At 36.4% G+C, this 16736-nt stretch overlaps 4 protein-coding genes and 1 long non-coding RNA gene across 7 annotated transcripts; 3 read left to right on the top strand and 2 right to left on the bottom strand.

Moving 5' to 3' along the window:
• Nucleotides 1-2252: 2252 nt before the first annotated feature.
• On the bottom strand, nucleotides 2253-3326 carry LOC119069042 (60S acidic ribosomal protein P1). Its single transcript, XM_037172913.1, has 3 exons — nucleotides 3101-3326; nucleotides 2424-2673; nucleotides 2253-2350 (listed from the first exon to the last, which is right to left on the bottom strand). Exons 1-3 carry the CDS (start codon nucleotides 3170-3172, stop codon nucleotides 2337-2339), a joined length of 336 nt encoding a protein of 111 aa, XP_037028808.1. The 5' UTR covers nucleotides 3173-3326; the 3' UTR covers nucleotides 2253-2336.
• A 1335-nt stretch (nucleotides 3327-4661) lies between these two features.
• Nucleotides 4662-14318, top strand: LOC119069341. Its single transcript, XR_005086310.1, has 3 exons — nucleotides 4662-5168; nucleotides 10591-10593; nucleotides 14307-14318. It is a non-coding gene; the product is annotated as an uncharacterized LOC119069341 (long non-coding RNA).
• Nucleotides 5327-6330, top strand: LOC119069340. The gene is made up of 2 exons (XM_037173411.1): nucleotides 5327-5394; nucleotides 5708-6330. Coding segments are annotated over exons 1-2 (399 nt in total). The 5' UTR covers nucleotides 5327-5393; the 3' UTR covers nucleotides 6106-6330.
• Nucleotides 7103-15722, bottom strand: LOC119069338 (N-acetyl-D-glucosamine kinase). 3 transcript variants are annotated; one of them, XM_037173407.1, is made up of 5 exons: nucleotides 15547-15722; nucleotides 12691-12828; nucleotides 8316-8526; nucleotides 8024-8249; nucleotides 7103-7956 (listed from the first exon to the last, which is right to left on the bottom strand). In XM_037173407.1, the coding sequence occupies exons 2-5, from the start codon at nucleotides 12720-12722 to the stop codon at nucleotides 7379-7381; spliced, it is 1047 nt and encodes a 348-aa protein (XP_037029302.1). In that variant the 5' UTR covers nucleotides 12723-12828; nucleotides 15547-15722; the 3' UTR covers nucleotides 7103-7378. The 3 variants fall into 3 exon arrangements, with proteins under 3 accessions (XP_037029302.1, XP_037029304.1, XP_037029303.1); XM_037173409.1 differs by lacking the exon at nucleotides 12691-12828 and adding an exon at nucleotides 14747-14907 and having other exon boundaries at nucleotides 15547-15670; XM_037173408.1 differs by lacking the exon at nucleotides 15547-15722 and adding an exon at nucleotides 12933-13265.
• On the top strand, nucleotides 15428-16502 carry LOC119069339 (vesicle transport protein SEC20). Its single transcript, XM_037173410.1, has 3 exons — nucleotides 15428-15638; nucleotides 15820-15992; nucleotides 16053-16502. The coding sequence occupies exons 1-3, from the start codon at nucleotides 15558-15560 to the stop codon at nucleotides 16471-16473; spliced, it is 675 nt and encodes a 224-aa protein (XP_037029305.1). The 5' UTR covers nucleotides 15428-15557; the 3' UTR covers nucleotides 16474-16502.
• Nucleotides 16503-16736: the final 234 nt, after the last annotated feature.

Raw genomic sequence — 16736 nt, 5'->3', positions numbered from 1 at the left:
CGAAACCACTTTTTCAACATTTTTGAATGGACTTTTTAAGTGTACCCACGTCGCCCACGAAGCCAGTGCAGACAATGTAACCGGTGTTGCTGAGTCGAGGTAACTTTGGCCCTCGCCTTGGCCAGTAAGTGCACATAATATTCCATAACAGTAGCTGAACTCTTTTACAAAATATTTAAGAATTCGGTACCTAGCCTACTCATATCACTTAAGAGACATCGATCAATCGGGGCAAAATCTGATCTATTTGTCGGGTCGTCGACAGTGGCCTAACTGATGTGAATCTGATCTTTTAACTTCTTCCTGGGCACCTTCGGATCCATCAACCATATGCCTGGAATTAGTTTTCAATGATCTACGTTTTCCGCACACAGGCTATCGCGGCCCTTAAAATTCTAAAAATTCGATACGCCCTACCAATTAATGTCTACGTGAAATGTTCCTTTCTAATGTACCGATGGGTCCTTGGCAAGGAACTAGCCGCTGTCCAAAAAATTCTTTCACAAGATACGGTATTTCTGTTTGTCGAACTAATTTGGTGTATCGGGTGTATCGTGCACATTTACGCTTGTGGAAAAAGTGCGGGATCACGGGAGTGACACTGACATATTTGATGTTAAACTCAAAACTTGGAAATTTTTACTTACAAAACGGGAAGTTTTACACTTTTTTTGCTTCCGGAAAGAAAACATTTGCTCCACCAGCGAAGCTGCATACTGTGTATAATTATCAACCAAAGACATCTCGGTTTCAACTATTAAGATCACGTACGTTATCCAGTGCCGGACTGGCTCAAAAAAGCCCTTCGGGCGTTGTATGAAGAAATTGTTCAAAAGGCCCTTCGTTGCCCCTTATCCATACGAAAATCAAAAAGCCATTCGGGAATCGCCCGAACGCCCATAGAGCCAATCCGGCACTGACGTTATCCGATTAAATTGTTTCCTCAGAAGGTTTTAGTGATCTTACGGATTTGGATCTTCTAGTGTTGTAACAATTACGATAAGACTGCCTGTACGTCGGTATCAACTTGTGGACTCGCATTTCTTCCAAATAATTTTTTTCGCACTGGATTTCAATGAGTCAATCAATACAGAAAAAGAGAACGCTTTACATAATGGAGGTTCTGCCATCTAGAGACATAGACGTTAAGAATAGAAACCGAAAAGAGTTAAGAGAAGTACGCCTGAAAACCTATTACGCCTATATGAGCGGATTCCATTTGAACGATAGTGACGGACTTGTTGGGAAACATTTTCTAATTGAAGAAGGGGCAATATCCGAGTCGGTTACGCCAAAATCAATATCCATCACTACTTTAAGATCTATTACATTCAGTACTCTATCGAGATCCGGAATTATGCTTACATAGTCTGAATATCCTTCGGCCCAGTCATCTCTAAGCTTTTTAATTTGCAGATTCCAAACTGACTAGACATGTTCTATCTGCTTTTTAAAAAACAATCCCACCCAAAATTATCTGTCCATAGCAACTAGCAACTGGACATCGAGTTGTATAACTAATCCTATTTTTATTGAGCAATGGTAACGTGTTACCGATGATGAAATGAATTAAAATGCAAAATTTCCGGTTATGAAAAATTTCCAGAAGATTCGTTAAATTGCTTAACAACCTGCCGTTCATTCTAGACATGAAGTTACATTTGATTTTGTTATGGGAAAATTAACTCTATCAGATTCTAATTCCCAATAGCTAGAACAATTTGTCTCCATTTTTTAGACGAACTGTCGTCAATGGCAGTAATGAACTTTGGTAGAAGAAATAAAAAATCAATTTCCAATTGTACAGTCGCCCGACCGCTTCCATTCGTCTACTATAGCTCGTCAATAAATTCGCGTTAACCAAATCATAAGAAAATAAATAAAGGAACGATACCTAACCTACTCAGATCACTTAAGAGACATCGATCAATCGGGGCAAAATCTGATCTATTTGTCGGGTCGTCGACAGTGGCATAACTGATGTGAATCTGATCTTTTACCGACATTAGTCGGTCCTTCAAACGTTTGAGGAACTAAGATACATTGATCTGACGGTAGGATTTCGATATTAACATCTGCCAATGCTATACTTACCATAAGCAACGAAGTCAGTTTACCTTTTCAGACTACAGCCCTTTGATGGCATTCTCTTTTTGTGTACACGATACCAAGTTAAAATGTATCCAATCTCACTGTGGCGTGTTAACATTCACCTTATATACGTTACTCGTGCCCATAACAAAGACATTCGATTTTGTCTTACAATTTCAAATACTTTTTATTCGTACATTAAAACTGTACCCAAAAATACAAAAAGTGTCGAATGTTGATGGAGTTTATTCGAAAAGACCTGCAAGTTAAAAATGGAAAAGACGAAATTTAACAACACGCGCCACAACTAAAAAAACCACATTCAAACTTACCGAAACCCATATCATCGTCAGATCCCTCGTCGGATTCCTCTTTCTTTTCTTCCTTCTTTTCAGCTGCTGGGGCAGCAGCAGCTGCGGCTGCTGGAGCAGCGCCAGCTGCAGGTGCAGCACCAACACCGGAACCGATGTTTGTGATCAAGTCCTTAACATTGACGCCTTCCAATGCTTTGGCGAATAAACCAGGCCAGTATGGTTCAACATCAACGTTGGCGGCTTTCAAGATGGTCGAGATCTTTTCACCCTTTAGGAGAGGAATACAAATTGCGTTTTAGATAAGGATATCACAAATAGAGCATGTTGCGCTGAGTCACCACATGAACGAATTATGAAATTTTGGAATCGCAGGCGACTATTGAACACACATTTTCTATCATTTTAAGTGTTTTACAGTTTCACAATTAGATTTGATACATGAATAACAGTCAAAGTTACTGAATTTCAAAATCACGTCTCCAATACACACCATTGACGTGCACATAACCTCACTTTCTTCATACAACTCTGATTTCATTCGCAAAGCACAAAAAAAATCATTTCCAATGTTGGGCACATTCCGAACGTAATTCACGCAATTCTCAAAACTCATTTAAAAGTGTAGTGTGGCAACTCAGCACTGGAGCCCGAGACAAACACGCCACTTTTTTTTTGTATATAACAAAAATACTCACGGTGACGGCAACATCATCATCGACGAGGATGAGTGCGGAATAAACACAGGCTAATTCAGCTTTCGAAGCCATTGCGAATGTATAATGGTTTGTTATTTGTAAGATTCAAATATGAAATAGTGCAAGTTGCCAAAATTTGACCTTAGCTCCAAGTTTGCGGGAGAACAAGCACAGAAACGTGTTTTCGGTAGTAGACTTAAAACCGGAAAGGGATTTATAAATGACAGCTCGAAATTATATTGACATTTTCGGGTCGGCTTTCGCTCGGTTCGCCGTGCAGCGGTATATGAGCCGAACATAATTGTCACAATTGTCATTATGGTGATGGGAGCGGAAAGTGTAATAGAAACGCATTTTGAATATTTGTTATTGCTTGTTCTGTATGATACAGTACAGCTAATGCTGAAAACAGACGAAGCGTTGAGAATCTGTTTCGATCAAATTTTTAATTATTTTATTTCCGTTAAGCATCGAAAGTGACATTAGAACACCGAAAAATTTGATCGCAACATATTCTCAACGCTTCGTCGGTTTTCAGCAAACATTTTTTTATAGATATTTTTGACTGTCGGGTTTGTACCAAGGTAAATATAGTGTGGAGGTAATGCCATATATAGCCGAATCAGATGAGCGGAGGCACGAAAGTTCGATACAAACGCCAATTTATTCCTTCGTTAAAAGCGTAAAAGATAATAGAAAGTCTGGCCATCTGTTGTGAGATAGCAAAAACATTTTGCGAAACGCAAGTAAATCGTAGTCAACCATAAAAAAAAAATCTATAAAAATAATGTAGCTGTACGAAATCAATCTGAGAATGTGAGTTGAGAGCTATTCGCAAGTTTCACGATTAGTATTCTATACGGTTTGAACTTCTTAGTAACGACGTTGTTTTCCGCTATGTGGTTTTGTAACCACCTTTTTTTGTGCAGTTTGTATACTTCTTACTGAAGATATGGTTTTCCGCTACAAGTCGCAAACCTTTGCTGCAACAACGTTTATTTATTTATTTACACCAACGGGTAGAACCCTACTGGCGAATCCAAGAACAATTTGCTAACTTAACATTTTCATCAATTACATCGAACAATAAATCTTAGCAAATCAAACACATAAGCTAGAAGCTAAAATTAATAAAACAAGACTTAAAAAAAGTTCAACTGAAAAAGTTTTTTCCACTTAAAACATGAAGCTCGCGACAAAAGCATTCACAAATTTCATGTAGACCTTTGTAAGTGCAACTGAATTCGAACAAAATCTGCAAAGGCGCAAAGTTATTATGCTCCTAATTAACAAAGCAAAAGAGTAAAATCCTGATTTTTACAGCAACAAGAAGAAGCACAAGTCAATGTAGAATATGAGTTACAAACGTAAAAAAGTCAACAAAATACAACAGCCGTTAGGAAAACGAATCGACCATGAAGCGCTCATTCGTTTTCCGCATAAAATGCTGCATCTACAGTTAGCCTTACGCTTATGTACGATATCACGAGCTCGGACATCCTTTGGCCATGAGTCTGGACACATCACAAAATTGTAATTACACACTGGAACCGTAACTTTGTATTGAAAGTAGGTAACGTTTTCGGCACTTTTTCCGGGGGGTAGCAGCAGAGCTACCTTGATGAGTTTCTTGTCAATTCGTAACTCATTATGCAAGTAGTCAGCCAGATATCGGCTGAAATGTCTTTACCAACATTGGACACCACCACGCTCCTTAGAGATAGGTCATTGGACGCATTCGATGCAATTAAACGTTGGGGATCAACACTGGATCTAATGGCTGATTGTTCAGTGGAGAACGAGTTTCATCAACGTCTTTTACAGAAGACGCTTTCGGCTTGGCATGTGACTTGACTATGGCCTATGGGTGAAGAATTCACAGCAATCGGGTGCTGTATCATGCTCAATGTACTAATCGCTCCGATAAACGTATCCATCAGCGTCTTAAAGTTGTTGATGAATTTCGACAAGTCGCCAGACAACGAACTTGACAAAGCTCCAATCGCTTCATTCATACGATCAATTGATGCAGCTACACCTCTGTGTTTCCAGCATTGCATTCGTTGCAGTTCATTTCTAGAGTGCAAAAATGCGAAACGAAAGTAAATTTATATTTTACCAGCTGGTGCAGTCATACAAACACACAGTGTGTTTTTTTCAGTGGACCATAGGGTCAAGCTGAAGCAAATTAAATTTGGTGAATATATATCTCTGATTTTCAGAAAATTTCAGAAAATATTAATTCGTTGACATTCAATTCAGAAACAGAAAAGGCAAGATTCTTAGCATCAACAGTCCATGAATCAAGCGCCTGGCTAACAGCTTTGCCGTCAAAATTCATCGGAACATTATTGGACAATAACACGTTCAGAATTTCAGTTGCTTTACGTATTGGAACTAAGATTTGTAAACGTCATAAATGCAGATGTGGAGAAATCGTCAGTGAAGATGGTTCTCATGGACTTAGTTGTTTATATAGCTCTGGCAGGCTTCCACGTCATGCTGATTTTAATAATATAATTCATAGATCACTCCAGTCGGCAAATGTACCATCTATGCGAGAACCTCCTGGGATGTTCAGAGATGATAGAAAAAGAGTAGACGGAGTGACTTTGATACCATGGCGTAACGGTCAATCAATGGTTTGGGACGCAACGTGCTCAGATACTCTGGCCCCATCGTATCTACGTTTGTCAAGCAAATCGCCCGGTAGAGTTGCAAATAAGGCAGCAAATATTAAATTGGGGAAATATAAGAAATTGATAGAAGATAATTATATAATCATTCCATTTGCAATAGAGACTCTAGGTCCATGGTGTACCGAAGCGATTAAGTTCATTGACGTCTTGGGAAAGTTGTTAGCAAATGTGACGAACGAAAAGAAATCGAAATTGTATTTGAAGCAAAGAATCTCCATTGCACTTCAACGTTCTAATGCCGCTTGTATAATGGGAACATTCGACGGCGATTTGAAGAAGTTAGATGAAATCTATTATATTTTATAATTTTGTTTTGTGGTGTTGTGAGATGATTTATTTTCAGTTTACTAAGCTAAGTTATTTTTCTCCTGTTTCTCCTGAATCAGGCCAGTTTCCATGGTTCTGGATAAATAGATTAGGGTAACTTTTGTTAAGAATAGTTGCCACTCCATGGGTGGAATTTGTTTCATTTTATGATACAAATTTAGGTTTATGAAAATGAATAAAAGAATTTATTTTGAAAATCAAAAAAAAAAAAAAAAAATCTGATGCACTGAAGTAACCTGAATCTGTTGTGATATTGTTATCCTATCAGTTCCATGCACTAAATTGTAACTATTCTATACTGCTTCCCGGTTACTATTTAATTCAATTCAGAAGTTTATACAAAAATTCAAGTCACATAACTACATCGCATCAATATTGGCGACCTTGACAAAACCCACATTTTCTTAAATAAAACAGTTGAACGTAGAATTTTTTGGTAGTATAGTTAGCTGGATTAAGGGGCCATGACACGATTTTTCAATGTTTTTTTTTTGTTGTTTTTATGCTCATTAGACACGAAATGTAGGGCGATGATGTTGTTAGAGTCTTTTGATGCAGATAAGGGAGAACTTTAATTGAAAACATTGAAAAGTTACCTCTTTCACACACTTTCGTTTGGCAGAGAGTTGTCTTTTAAAGTTTTAAGTGACGACTGACGACTTTTTGCTGAACGAGTGATTGGCTTGTTGTTTAAATTACCTTGTTGGCCTGTACGTCTGATCAATTTTGAACTTAAAGCTTCACGTCTCTTGTCTGATGTGAAAAGAGAAAAAGCATCACAAACGTTCGTGGTCCACTTACTTCATCAGATTGTGGAGCTAAAATATCTGTAATCTATTATCATCAACATTCCAAAACTAACATCAGGTCAGTGAACTGTGACAATCTCGATATTATTATACTCTTATCCAGAACGTGACGTCTTAGGTTCTGTCGGTTCTTCAACGATTATGATGCAGAATTGAAAATGCATACATTTGTTTGCTGATTCGTTTATTCTTTTTCGGTTGTACATTGAGCATTCTTTAATTTTAAGTAGACATTTTTTACATTTCTTTTTTCGTCATAAATCTTACTTCGTATAGTTGGGTGCTATAAAAATATGAAATTCATTTCAAAAACTCTGCTATCTAATTTATAAGTTTGTATTGTCTTTGACCTCCTGTGCATCATTGTGGCACATGGGTTAATTAATTAATTAATTTTAATTATTTGTTGATGTGATCTTAAAATAACCGACGCATTCCACTTTCTAATCATGATTGCTGTTGTTATTGTTTACTGTCTTATTGTGGTAACAATGGAATACTTCATAATTTTTTGCATAGTCCCTTGGCATGTTATAGTTATTGGCATCGACACCAAGATACACAGCACCGAGTGCCATCGATTGATTGAGTCTTAAAAGTGTTAGTCCAAAATTGAAGTCACCTTTTCCGATTTCGGCCAGAAAGCCTTCTTTCAATAAATTCCAGCTCTTCCACACTGATCCCACACAAACGATATTCAAGTCACCTGCCTTCACTAAAGTGGGACACACTTTTGGTATTAATGCTAACGTTGCCTTTGCCAACTGGATTCCGGCCTCGCGGAAGAGATGCTGGGACAGCTGATCGCCATCATTAGCTGAATAAGATAATCGTAGGCAAAGTCCGGCGAACATTGATTTTTGGAATTTTGCATAGCAATACTCCAACAGGTCGGCTCGCGTACTGACCGAAAAATGCAATTTTATCAGTTCCCATACGGTGTCAATTGGATAGGGGGATACGTTCAGACCATCCACATGATCAAAAACGGTTTTGACGGCTTTGTGTGAAATCCACCATGCTAATCAGTGGAAAGATTCGAATGACCGGTTCGTTCAATTTTCTTTAGGAAACGAAATGCAACCTACCACTAGCTTCGTCAGCCAGGAAGTTTCCCCATCCACCACAACTGTAGATTTTTCCGTCCGGATTCGAAAGCAATGCATTTGATCCGGTACCAGCGATCAGTACCAATCCACCCTTTGGCGAAGCTGTAACAACACTTCCCATTGTGTCACTGCATACTACATACTTTTCGGACACTTCAGGATAATTGTCCAAAAGTTCCTTTTCTATGGCCTTATTTGACGCTTCCTTTAAAATAAACGTTTCCAAACTCAGTACGTCTCTGGTGTATGAAAGATAACAATTTTATCGTACCTGTTCACAGCCGCTTAAACTTAATCCCAACGTCTTCAATTTGACATTTTGTGGAATTTTTCCTTCACTTTTACCGGCTTCGACCATTTTAGCTATTCTCTTTGCACATTCTGGAATGCCAACCATCCAGTGATTTGTGGACGGACCGGATCCAGTTGCAATAATGTCTCCGTTTTGGTTGCATATTATCAGCTTGGAATGTGTTGCACCTCTGTAAATAAACGGAAAGAAGAAAGAAACGTTTAGGCAGGAAATAATTCATTGGGTTCATCAACCATTCACCCTTTATTTAAGCAGAGTTTCGATGACATCATTTACGAAACAATTCAAGGTTACGCAACTGTGGGATGTGCCGTTTATCTTAAGAATATTTTTTTTATTATACCACAATCAGCGATACGTTATGACTGTAATTGACTTGTTTATTGCTAATTGGAAATGTTACGAAATTTTGCTTTCGCATTGTCACAGATTAAAAGTTTAGGTTTCAGTGCCGTCACTTCTTACTGACAATTCCGATAAATATATTCTGCCATGGGCCAATAATAGAAAATGTTGTCCTTGGCTAGCGACCCTTGACTTCGAATATCCATAAAATTTAAATATTTCCGTTGAATCTTTCAAACAAGTCAACATATTTATCGAATCTGTTACGGCTGTTGATCCAAGCATATTCAAGAGATTGATTACTCGGTTTGAATAAACCAGAACTTATTTTTGTTGCCACAGTCGATAACAGATGCCATAGTCGTCCGTAAAAAGCTAACAGTGCCAAGTGTGGGGAATGCAATCAAATCGTTCACACTGCATCACTTTGTGCATTCGTGTTGAAGAGGGACACCAAATTTAATTGGTTAATATCAAGGGCGTCTGAAGGTTGCATATAATAACATACAAATTTCCACCGTATGAATAACATTTTTGATTGCATTTTATCTGAAGTGAAATTGCTTCCTATGAGAAATGTTGCAGCTTGCGGCAACGTTATCAGTATAAATATTTCATCGTTGTCAATTCGTTTATTTGGGTATTAATATCATAGAACCGGAGAGTCTAGTGAACGCACACACCTAATCCTTCAAAACAAATGATAATGCGTAAATAATACAAGATGGTATACACACGATAATTCTGCAAATTATGACTTTATCTGTAGATAAGCCCTAAGGTCGTATATTAAGATCTAAGAATCTAAATTCAAATCTTGACAAAAATCAGGTGCTCAGGCCTGCATGCAATACGTGTTTATGGAACATAAATATTTGTAATCATTTTTTCAATTGTAAAGATATCGTTTCACTAAGCGAAACACGATACCAGACCGTTTACGCGAATTCTCATAAAACAACAATTTTATGAACAATTTCTTATCGCCGGTTAATTGTAATTGCTCTGGTGTTTGCGTATATAGTATATGGACCATACGGCTTTATATACAAAATTGTTGCTTTTTTATTATAGCTGTACCCCATTCATATCAAGGTCCGTGCATTAAAGCAAACATTGCTGGCTCAGCTTGGTTGCCACAAACAGTTTTCCTGTATTTTCGTTTTGTGCACTTTATGTTATGGTTTTTGTACGCTTTAATTGCTAGGTCTTGCCGGTCTTGCGGCGTTTTAGATGTATTGACCGTTAAATAAGGTTCCAATTTTGAAATATAGGACATTTCGGAATAAATCGAAAAAGAGGACAAAAAGTAGATTTGCAACATGAATTTGCTTCAGCTGTTTCTCAGTTGATCCACCCATACAATCAAAACTGTTTATTACTTGTTTATATGGTTTAAGCTGCTATGCACGCCTGAGAATTATAAAACCGTGTAAAGACGTATAAACACTTTTGTTCAAGGTTTTTTTTTGTTGATTTTCTGTGTGGATCAGCTGAAGCAAATTCATGCTGAAATTTCACTGCCTCTAACTGTACAACTTATTCATGCATTATGTGACATAATTTATGTCCAGGTCTTGTGGAATCAACACTGCCATTCATGTTGTAAGTCAAGAATTGAAATCGCCAAAGTATTCCTTTGTTAGTGATATCACCCACGTGCCGTATCGAATTTTCTTAAATTTTATTTGTTTTCATTTCTTTTCTTTGTACGAGAATCTGGGTGTCTCCAAAAACGTCACACAAATTTCTGTATTGAAACAAATTGTAACAAATTCCTAACTTTTGTATTCAAACATGTAACATTAAGATAGCGGACAACTCGAGCGGAGCGAGCGATACTATTTTGGGCTATAGAATTTCTTGTAGTTATAAGTCATTTTTATAGAAAGTCATTAGTTGCTGCCATTGGCGAGCTGCGTCAAATTTACTTAATAATAAAGTTTGTTTTGAAAAAAGAGAACATTTATGAAAAAGTGATGTTCTTAGTATTTTTGCAAAATAGGAGAACGAGGCGAAAAAAGAGGACGAATAGGATCGGTACCGATCATACAATCCGTTGTCAATCATTTTCTTGAGTTGGTATACCCGCTTCAATCGACATTATATTTAAAATACAACGGACATTCCCATGTTATAGCAAAATCAACTTAAAACAGAGGAAGTGTAACGGAAAGCGAAAAAAAATTGAAATTTAAAAATTTTGCAATAAGCCATAGGTTTGACATATCAAGCAAAATATTATAATCAATTAATAGGCAACAAATCTAGTCGTTGGGATCACAAAAGTTAAGGTCTCCAAGATGTTTTTTTTGTGTGTATCAGACATAGTTTGGCAAAGCAGTCAGTTTGATTATTCCAAAAATGCGGAAATCTTCGTCATAATTATCACATTTGATCTGAACGACTGATGATCTGATGAAGAAATAGTTTTAATTAAAGAAAAATTCTTAACAATATTGCCATGTTTCAAGGTCGCTGTTTGTGTGAGCTGAGTGATCACAGTGGCACACAAAACCAATTAGTTTGCCGTTATTCGGTCAATTCAATAAAATATGCAATTTTCGCCGCAGAGATGTTAGTATAAATATGGCACGAACAAACACATACATTCCTTCAGAAGCCACCAAATTAATTTGCGATTACAAGAAAAGTACTGCGTACTATGACCCCCTCATTGCATCAAGGAAATAATGTTTACCGAAAAGCCAAAAATAATTTTTTCCTCAGTTCATTCAATTCAGTGTGTTGTGGTCAAAAGTTTATCAAAGGGAGATATGCGTAGTCTGCAATGTACAGTGTAGAGTCGGAGAATGTGAAGGTAATATAAGGCCGTTTGATTTTCTCTCAATAAAATCAAATAGTGGTGTTCCATGGTGTGTCAATCACTACACTATTGGGACTTACGTTCATACCATCTTGCCTGTATTGGTGGCATTACTGGATTACTTTTCAATCGGCATTGGATTCTAATAGTTTGAAAAGTGATATGTATAAGCCGTTGAACGAGGGACTAATAAAAACGTAAGTGTAAGGGAAAGTCCACAGAATATTTTCTTCGACTTTCCAACTGTTTTACATGAATTGGAAGATTTTCTCGGTCGATTTGTTGATTAAATTTGAAGATTTTCTTTTGATGGTTCCTATGAATGTTCTATGCTCATCAACCCATTTAGTTCTTTAAATTTAATGGACCAAAACGTAAAGAGTAGTTCGAAGTGGAATGAAAGTTGTGTTTCTTTGAAACATACAGAAATTTCATTCAAAATTTCATTTCAAAATTATGAATTAATTTGGTGAGCCGTTTTCCGAACTTGTTGGCAAATGTATGTCCCTGATCACTCCACTTGACGTCAATCATACCACAAAGGAATTTATTTTTTTCTTCACAAATTTATTCGCAAAAAAATAGACCCTGACCCCTCATTTCAATTACATACCACCGTGAACCGAGTGAAATGAATGAATTAATAATTAGAAAGACATAATACCACAACCATGAATTGACTTTGAAAAATCCACATGTGTCTTTGAGACAATAAACCATTCATAGCTTCATTCATCATACTAGATGAACGAAAAACATAAAGTGACAATGAAAAAATGCAATGAATGCGTTGGCGGGTAAAACATGATTATATGGTACATGCATATAACTTGTTCCTAATTTTTTTTTATGCCAAAAAAGAAAGAGAAAGTGGTTCATTGACCAATCTATTGATTCAACAAAAAAAAATGAAACATGAAACTGTCATTGCAATTAAAAATTATTATTTAAAAAAATATATTTCTTGTTTGATCATCACAAACCGCGTTTGCACGCTTGTTTATATTTTGTTAAATTTTGTAACATTAAAAATGAAGCGTAAGAGATGACGCCGAAGCAAAATTGTGTGTTAATAAAAACTCTCGTCTTGTTTATGTCTATAAATAGATTATACCATGCCATGCTTATGAATTTAATGAACATTAATTATTTCAATCTTACCCTTCAATTCCGCCGTAGTACATATCTGTCATATTTCACTGATTAGAGACGTTCAGTAACCTCCAGTTTATGAATTGTTATCAAATGAATTAAATCAACCTCTTTTAGTGCACAATAAATATACGTTCCTTATACACACTTGCAAAGAATAAGAAAAAAATATTTTTTTTTTGAACTGAATTTTATAACAAAACTTGTTCTAAGTTTAAATGTACAAGTTCAATTTTGCGAATTTTTATTACTTTCACTCTCATCCAAAAACGAATATAACATTTATAAACGTGTATATACTCTGGCGCAAAGCAAATGTCTGAATGTATTCGATAAAATTCATAAATATTTATCGCAACAGGTATCGGTATATACCTTCGATAGATAAATTGCAAAATGACGAAATGACAAAAAACCAAACCAAATATTTTGCCTCTAATTTTAAAGTGTTTTAATTAAAGAATTTAAGTGAGTTGAATACACATGTCAGTTTCGAAAATATTATGCTGTTTTTATTATATTGTTTCCAATACAATTCCGTTCTGTGAATGTTAACAGCTGAAACTGAAATGAACTTAAAAATATGAAGTACCCGTATATAATGTTAATATATGTGTTATACTACACACTACGTATTATGTGCGATTGGACCGAGAAAAAAAAAGAGAAAGGCCATTCATTCGTTATATTCGTATTGCCAGACTCGCACGATGCTGAATACTTGTAGGAGTCTATTGTCTCCTATCTTGTGATATACCAGTGAGCGCAATACTAAATTTTCGATAACCACCTATAATAATCGCAATGATCAAATTTATGATCAGATCAAATGGTCTGGGGACCATCGGTCTCAATATTTTTCTTCAATGAATCGAGTTAAATGTACTGAACGCTGAATATCACTCAGAATTTTCAGAAGTGGTTGGAGTTTGTATATGGATTTATCACATCACCAATCACCATACGAAAGCACTATACATACTCCACGGCACGGTAGGTATCAGTTGTTCGTAGTTTATTTAATGGTTTTGGTTTTGAGAGTCATTTCATTACCCCTACTATTAACAATTAAGTGCAACTGGTCGATTTGATAGAGTTAATTGAGAGATCATTTGAGAATTGAGAGACTGTATGCTGACTGACCTATCGAGAAACTTGATCAGTCAGAGTGAAGAAGCATCAATCGATAAAAGAGCGTTCGATCAATCTTTCTCAAAGCAACGTTTTACAGATTGTTAGAGACTTTGCGATAAAATTGTTTAAGAAATTTCACCATAGAAGAATCGACTAATATTTTCAGGTTTTGCGTTGTCTTATAGTGGTCAGCCAGTCAGACTCCCTTTTACTATCAGACAACCAGGAAATATTCTAGAAATTCATTAAAATTATTCAAAAATTCTTACAGTCGACGACTTTTAAATAAGTGACGTATTTTGTTTCGGCTGATCCATTCATACAAACAAGTATGGTTTTACGTTGTTAAACGTTTTACCACACCAATACTTCTAGCATGAACAATGAAATTGACAGGTGTCAAGTTTGGAGCCTTTAATGATAAGAGCTACTTGGGATTATTTGTGTTGTAAACGAAAACAAGTCATTCATCTTTACTGTGATTTCATCAGCCAGTGAATATTTTCTGTGTTCATGCTAGGAGCAGTGTTGTGGTTTTACGCATGTGTGTACTCTGTTAACCTGTATGTATAGCTATTTGTCTAAGTTGATCAGCTGATAATCAGCTGACACAAAATGTATCACTTATATGTCGCCGACTGTACGAATTCCTGAAAGAAAAAAAAAATTGAAAAATTTTATGGAAATAAATTCCGAAAATCGGCTATCCTTTCGTGTCCTTCATTATAAGACATCAGCCCATTCATTCATCATCGCTAGTTTTGAACATCGTATATGACTTTAATCACGAATGACCTGGTAAGTTTCTACCACTGGGAGTTTCTTCTTAGGGCGAATGTAAATGCTGGACTTTCAACATTTTACTGGGGCAGTCATGACAAAATGCTTGTTTAAAATTCAATTTAAAAAATATATCACAAACTAGACTCACATGAAAATCCGAAATCTTGATATGACCCCATGATCTTTTTATCAATAAAACGCGAGAAATGAAATTAATTTCTTCAGCTACTTCTATTCACACAAAAAACGTCCGTCTTTGACTTTGAACATGAGGGGCAATCAGTTGATTTGTTGTTGTTCCGCTGTGAACTAGATTTTCGAAGAAAGAAAATAAAAATTTTTTCGATTAGCCGCAAGGAATAATTGATTTTTGTAATCGAAATTTACTTCGGGTACAATGGCAGAGTATTTCGTGTTTTAATCAATGTCTTTCGAGACACTTGTTTGTAGGCAAGGCTGTATACTTGGGGCTCCCCAAGTATACGGCCTTGGTTTGAAGGCACTCTTAACGCTTAAAACCAGGAACTATTTTTGGGGAATGTTTTTCCAACGTTTGCAAATTTTTCCAAATTTTCGGAAAATTTCGGAAATTTTCGGAAAATTTCGGAAAATGAAAAAAAAAACTTTTGGGAAAATACTTTCACAAAAATGGTCCCTGTTTAAAAGCCATTTCTTCTCTCATCTATATCCTAATGTGTCTGAATTACAAAATCACTTCGGCCTGCTAATGCTACCTCCAGTACACAAACCAATTCAAATTTGAGAAAATAAATCGCGGCAAAATCATCATTTTATAACGATCCACCGTTGTGGCGAATAGTATCAAAGCATTGCTCGTACGCCTCATATCAAAGTCGTGTTTTGCGGAAGGTCCATCAAAACAAAGTGAAATGTCAAAAAACATTGAAATTGTATTCGTAGCTTCTTAGAAAAATTTAATAAAATCACCATTTCTTGCAATGGAAAAGGACGGATGTACATTGCTGTCACTGAGACAGGGCATCACCGACAACAATTTACATGTTAAAGCAATTATTCAGGTAATTTAACCGCGCACAACAATAAACTTTTCACTTTTATGTGCAACTTTTCGGAAAGTGTCTGTGAGTGATACACTATGCACTGTGATGGATTGGTCTTGCCACATCAACACGGTTGATGTGGAATCATTTTAAAATTTTAAAAAAGTTGGCGCGAAATAATTCACAATTTTGATTTCAGGATATTTTGGTGTTTCGTGGAAGTTTAGCTGAATTGGAGAATTTAAACGAAGCCGGACGAGCAAAGCTGTCGGCACTCCGTAAATACATCTCACAACTAGATAATTGGGCCAGTGATGAAGGCGATCCAAAGATTTCGAAAGAGGTGGAGCTGCATCGTGATCAGCTTTCCAGGTAAGTTGTACCACCATTCGATTAATGAGCAAAACAATCAAACCGGAAACCTATCCACAGAACACTTCAAGCATTTCGCAAAGCAAATATATCGACGAGACTAGAAATTGAGAAAATCGACAAGGAGGAACTACTGTCCAATCCACAAACTGAAATGAGACACCGAAATACGGCGAAGCACAGTCGGTCTAGTTTAGTATCGCAACAAGACAGTGTGACAGAGAAAATGTTAGCCATATCACGACATTTATCGGAGACCACACAGAAAAGTGCCGATACTCTGGAAACACTGGTTGCATCATCTGCTAATGTTGAAGGCACTCGGGATGAATTACAAGCGACGGCCGGAACAATATCACAATCCGGAAAGTTGTTGCAGAAGTACGGTCGTCGTGAATGTACCGATAAGATTTTGCTATTTTTTGCATTTGCATTTTTCATCGCTTGTGTTCTATACATCGTGCAGAGAAGATTATTTTAGTCGGCCTAATTGTGATAAAATTATTAATTTATAATTCAAAGCAAATTTCTGGTGTCAAATGAAATTAATTGGAAGAGAACACACATACCATTAACTTTAATATTACTAAACATAGTTATTGTATCGAGTCGCATAAGCAAAGTTGTTTTTAAAATAAATCATTCGAATTAAAAAGTACCATTTCAGTCGTAGGTTAAAGACGAGGGATGAGCGAATCCAGAGTGAAGTAATTAGCAAGTCATCCAGAAAATTACGAGAATCAT

This window comes from Bradysia coprophila, assembly GCF_014529535.1.
Source record: "Bradysia coprophila strain Holo2 chromosome X unlocalized genomic scaffold, BU_Bcop_v1 contig_26, whole genome shotgun sequence".
Taxonomy (NCBI): domain Eukaryota; kingdom Metazoa; phylum Arthropoda; class Insecta; order Diptera; family Sciaridae; genus Bradysia; species Bradysia coprophila.
This window is presented reverse-complemented; position numbering and strand designations above follow the sequence as displayed.

Excerpts from the sequence above, each read along its gene's own strand:
- LOC119069042 (XM_037172913.1), bottom strand. The coding sequence starts at position 3,172 with ATGGCTTCGAAAGCTGAATTAGCCTGTGTTTATTCCGCACTCATCCTC. Across the intron at positions 2,674-3,100 it reads ATGATGATGTTGCCGTCACC|GGTGAAAAGATCTCGACCAT; the intron begins GTGAGTATTTTT and ends CCTCTCCTAAAG.
- LOC119069338 (XM_037173407.1), bottom strand. The coding sequence starts at position 12,722 with ATGACAGATATGTACTACGGCGGAATTGAAGG. Across the intron at positions 8,527-12,690 it reads TACTACGGCGGAATTGAAGG|AGGTGCAACACATTCCAAGC; the intron begins GTAAGATTGAAA and ends GTTTATTTACAG. Across the intron at positions 8,250-8,315 it reads GTTTAAGCGGCTGTGAACAG|GAAGCGTCAAATAAGGCCAT; the intron begins GTACGATAAAAT and ends TTTATTTTAAAG.
- LOC119069339 (XM_037173410.1), top strand. The coding sequence starts at position 15,558 with ATGGAAAAGGACGGATGTACATTGCTGTCACTGAGACAGGGCATCACC. Across the intron at positions 15,639-15,819 it reads ATGTTAAAGCAATTATTCAG|GATATTTTGGTGTTTCGTGG; the intron begins GTAATTTAACCG and ends TTTTGATTTCAG. Across the intron at positions 15,993-16,052 it reads CATCGTGATCAGCTTTCCAG|AACACTTCAAGCATTTCGCA; the intron begins GTAAGTTGTACC and ends ACCTATCCACAG.